The 5,048-nt window shown below is 32.7% G+C and overlaps 1 protein-coding gene across 1 annotated transcript in view; it reads right to left on the bottom strand.

The window, feature by feature from the left end:
* LOC107576902 (uncharacterized) overlaps nucleotides 1–4,256 on the bottom strand; it is a gene marked incomplete at its 3' end in the record, with an annotated part of 6,202 nt that extends 1,946 nt beyond the window's left edge. Inside the window, exons 1-4 of the mRNA XM_016263024.1 lie at nucleotides 4,035–4,256; nucleotides 3,902–3,957; nucleotides 3,140–3,196; nucleotides 1,594–2,692 (exon numbers count right to left, since the gene is read on the bottom strand). Coding sequence (XP_016118510.1) covers nucleotides 1,594–2,692; nucleotides 3,140–3,196; nucleotides 3,902–3,957; nucleotides 4,035–4,037 — 1,215 coding nt within the window. The remainder of the gene's footprint in view (nucleotides 1–1,593; nucleotides 2,693–3,139; nucleotides 3,197–3,901; nucleotides 3,958–4,034) is intronic.
* Between the last annotated feature and the right edge of the window lie 792 nt (nucleotides 4,257–5,048).

A 5,048-nucleotide genomic window follows, 5' to 3' on the forward strand; every position in this document is an offset into this window, starting at 1 on the left:
TTTGCACTAAACGCTCAAAACATGTGCACTTTATTTAAGGTTTTAGTGCTTTATGTTTCTGCATTCTTGTATTGGTTTTTTGTTTTGATGTTAATTTATGTTGTTATCGGTCTTGTGTTATCAATATTGTTTTTAATATGTCGTTCTGCATAGCACCTTGGTCCTAGAGGATATTGTTTTGTTTTACGGTGTAGTGCACTGTATATGGTTGAATTGACAATAAGACTACTTGACTATTTGTTGAAAATGAACATGAACTAAATGTTACCTCATAATAGCCAGCCGTCAAATAAAATTCAGTATGCAACATGATGTTACATTCATTAATTGATCAAAATTATTATAATCATCATATTTTGATAGGATTTATTTGCGAAACAATTTATTTGCGAAACATAATCTATGGTGATACAGTCATTAACTACATTGATCAAAATGAACATGAATAAATAATCAAGTAATATTTTTTAGTATTTCAGGTATTGTTATTAAAGGTTGTGCATATGACTCCTATCAAAATTCATGATGTTACATTTGTTAAATACATTGATCAAAATTAATATGAATAAATGATCAGCATTTTTAGCATTTCAGGTATTGTTATTAAAGGTTGTACATAAATATTATCAAAAATAGCTTGTATTAAATCTAACAAAAGAACATGCATTACGCTACAAAACTGCAGGTGGTGTGATTCTAAAAAGACCAGATCCGCCCTAAACTATAAATGGGTCGCCTCACTTCCGGCCTGAAACGGGTGACCTGGATTGTGTGTCCTGAAACGTGTGTGCTGCGGGGCTGCAGCTGGATATATCTCGTTCACGTTTGAACTCACGTGACTTGCTGCATGCTCTCATTCACGTCCTCCACATTCATAACCCAGCAACGTCGGGTTATTGCTGATATCAACCCAAATTGGGTCACATCAAGCCAGCTTCCTAACTCAACAGTCTCAACCGAGCGTTTGGATTGAAACAATTACCAGCGTGTTTTATATGTGTAGGCTATAAAAAAGTACACAGTGTATGTTTTTGCTTAATCGCTTGCAAATATAAGAGGTCATACATACCCCGTTATATTAGAATAGGTACCCCTTAGTTTCAAAATACTTACAGCAGAAATAATTTTTAATTTTATTTATTATAATTAAATTATTTATTCTCCAAACTTCGCATATTGTTACCTTATACCTACACAGAGGTACTGAATAGGTACACTGTAATTACAAAAAAGTTACACTGTAAATTCTGTTTACTTACGCAGTACGTTGCAGGTTGAAATCTAAAGCGTTACCAAAAAAAAGATTTTATAAGCAGCATAAACTATTGTCTAACAAAACATTTTCATGAACACTCATTCTCACACACAAGCCATACTGCACAACAACAACGGAGGAGCCAAATTTGCATTGTTTATTTAAATGTTTACAATTGCAAAATATAACAGAATACAAAATATGCACATTTTATTCTAAATATTAAAATTTTCGAGAATCACAGAACCAATATCGAGAAAATGTTCCGTTCCTTCCATGTCTCCAAGGGAATGACAAAAAGCTCTTTCTTGTAGACAGCAACTGGTTGGCTTTTTTACGAACTTGTTGAATGCATCTTCCATTTTTCTAGCCCACCAAGGATAGAAAACGGTTTTCAGATATTCGTGGATTTCTTCGTAAATATTTGCGTAGTTAATTTCGATTAAAAGATCGTATATCTTATTCATGCATTTCGCAAACATTTCCAAACCATGTTTTTTGAAATCACCAAAAGTTTTGACTAAATATTCTTTTTTAAATAAATCCGATTTTATTTTATTTATACCTTTAATGAAATTTTCTTTGATTTCAGGTTCGGATATTTTTGAACAAAATTGTGCAAGATGAAGTTTTGGTCGTGGTATTTCGGTCTCAGTTTGTTTAGTATCTTTCATTGAAAATGTTTGATTTTCTAATTCTGTAATAAATGGTTTGTAAATCGAGCTTATTAATTCCATGTCAATTTCTATTGTATTAGTTGGAGTGAGTTGGAGTGAGTTACTAATCATATCTTTGCTTCCCAGCATTTGGGACTCAAAATTATAAATGCAATCTTTAATAAAGCATTTAGGCAAAAGGTTTTCATACGAACCACTGAAACCCCAAGGTTCAAGATATGCAATAGTTGTTTTTATGCCATGCTTTTTATATAACATCCTTGCTATAACAACAGCCTGGATCATGCAGGGCACACGGTTGGGTCTTGCCAAACATGGGCTATTTGTACTAAATATATATATTTCTGAATAACAACACTCATCTTCAAGACAAATTTTTAGCAGTAGCTTGAATATTTTATCTTCAGTGTGCTCTTCTTCTAGTAAATCTGATTTTTTGTAAACCTTCCATCTATTCATGTCAAACGATCCATCTTTTTTTCTAAAACATATAAAAGCAAGCTGCTTTTTCAATTTCAACGTTTTCTTCGTTTCATCATCAAGATCATTAAAAAAACGATTAAAAATGGCACTCTTTTCCTTTTTGAGACTAATATATTTGTAACTATTAATATCTTGGTATGGATCATTGGTTTTATCAATTAAATATTTCAAGGATTTTATTTTATTAGAGTAGTCTTTATAAAAGATTCCCGAATCAGTAATTTTTAGAATAAAATCTTCATCCGTCTCCTCACACGATTCAGTTCTTGAAAGAGACCTTTTAAAAAGGAGAAAATAATGTACAAAATAATAAACAGCAATATATACACACACACACACACACACACACATTACATCATTCTCTTAACAATTTACCTTGTATTTTAATATTATATACAGTATGTTGAACAGATGATATTTTGAAAAATGTTGGTATCCGAACAGTTGATAGTCACCATTAACTTCTATAGTAGGGAAAAAAATACAATGGAAGTCAATGGTGACCATCAGCTGTTCGGATACCAACATTTTTCAAAATATCTTCTTTTGTGTTCAACAGAAGAAAGAAACTCGTACAGGTTTGGAATAAGTGGAGGTAAATGAGGACAACATTTTCATTCTGGAAGAGAACAAATCCTTTAAGAAGACAATCAAACGTAAAAAACAAACAAAATGTTTTACATGCTTTCTCACACTTACAAAATGTGTCTATATGTGCACTTACCTATTAAATATAACTACTTTGTAATTTCGAAAATCAGGAGGATCTTTGGAATTTTTTCTGGAAATAATAAAGGAAAAGTTCATTAAAAAAAACTTTTTTTTTTTGTTATATAAATGTAAATTTTTACTTGACTTTTTTGCTCGTTTACATGTTAATATATCACTGAGTCTTTGTTTTTAATCATATTATCTTCAGTATAATGCGAAAGCATTGTATTTATATTATTTTGAAGATCTGAATTGAACTTCTCACAGTTATTAAACTGAACCGAATCAACTATTTTCTCTCCGTCAAGCTGCGTTGACTCAATCTGTACTGTATAAAGCACTATAGAAATTAACTAAATTAAGTAAATCTAAATCATATAAGACAAATCGGAAAGACGATTCAGAAGAAATCAGTTAATAATTTGTGACATCTTATCATACACAATAAGATTTGATTCATTATTATTATTATTTCTAAACATGGACACACCACTATTTGTCACCTTGATAAATACAATAATCATACAATATTTTTAAAGTATACAGCTGTAAAAAAATACAGTCTATATTTCATATTTCTCCTGATAATTAAGTATCTTCCTGATCCAGTAAAACTATACATAACGAACAGGATCATTACACATGCGTTGCATTAATTTCCCCCTCAATACGAGGTCACTTTCATAAAAAATGTTAAGAATCACTGCTTTAAAACATAATTTGAGCAAGCAGCATCTAAAGCAGTGAAGATGCACATCAGTTTAAATGTACTTACGAATAAATGTGTTCAGCGCTCGGTAGAATAACGTGAGCGTCTTTAGGTGAAGAGCTCTATAATCAGAACAATGAGACATGAGCAGAAACCATAAACACTGTAACTATAACTCAGTCAGAGCAGAATGACTCACCATGTTTTTTTTTTTTTTTTGAGTAGTTCCTGGAGCAGGAGTCAACCAGACACTACACAGTACTTTCTATATGATGCAGAGATCTGTATGCCGGCCTACAGTTACTCTCAGAGCAATAGACCCGTCTGTCAGATCAACTCCTGCCCCAGGACCTGTTTTGTAATTGTAATAAAAGCTTCTTTTCTTGAAGAAGTTGGTTGGAAGGATCATGAAGCATGTAAAGCTGGTAAATGATTGCTCATTTATAGTCTGGTTAGACCAACCCTTTAGGTGACGCCGAAGCGAATCATGACTCATAACAAAGCTGGGCTTATTGATTACCATGTGCCTTCTTCAGGTACAGAACAAAACCCAGAGCCAGAACCATCAAACCACTTCCTTCTGATTTCACAAGCAATGCAAACCCATGACATCACATTTCCCCTGCAGCTGACAAACATACTCTAAAGGTTTTTTCTTGGCTGTGTGAGTGTTCTCTCTATTTTATCATGTTGCAAGTATTAGAGAAATGTTACTTTTGAATGTTCTCTGAAACAAGTATTAACATTTAAAAAGAAACATTTGACGAATGTAGCAGTTTCAGAGACAACGTTCCATGAACAATGTATAAATAATGTTTTTGTGCTAACGTTATTAAAGAGCAGATAACGTTTGTTCATAACTTTGAAAGAATCTAAAGCTAAAGATCATTCCGTTAGCTGGTTCCAAACTAAAACTGTTCATAAAATGCATTGCAGTCATTAATATGTCATACATGCCAATAAATCAACAGTTTTTCTGTATGCTTCTGTATTTGTGATCTTGTGTTTCTCAAGAGGAAACAGATATGCTGAAAGTTTCTGTTTCCTATGAAGTGAAACTTACACACAACACACCTACACTAACTCATATAGTGTCCTGATGTGTCCTGACACACATACACACACACGCACACACTCACTCACTCACACACACACACACACACTCACACTCTCACACTCTCACACACACACACACACTCACACACTCACTCAC

This window comes from Sinocyclocheilus grahami, unplaced genomic scaffold (assembly GCF_001515645.1).
Source record: "Sinocyclocheilus grahami isolate Dianchi unplaced genomic scaffold, SAMN03320097.WGS_v1.1 scaffold4595.1, whole genome shotgun sequence".
In the NCBI taxonomy this organism is placed as follows: Eukaryota; Metazoa; Chordata; class Actinopteri; order Cypriniformes; family Cyprinidae; genus Sinocyclocheilus; species Sinocyclocheilus grahami.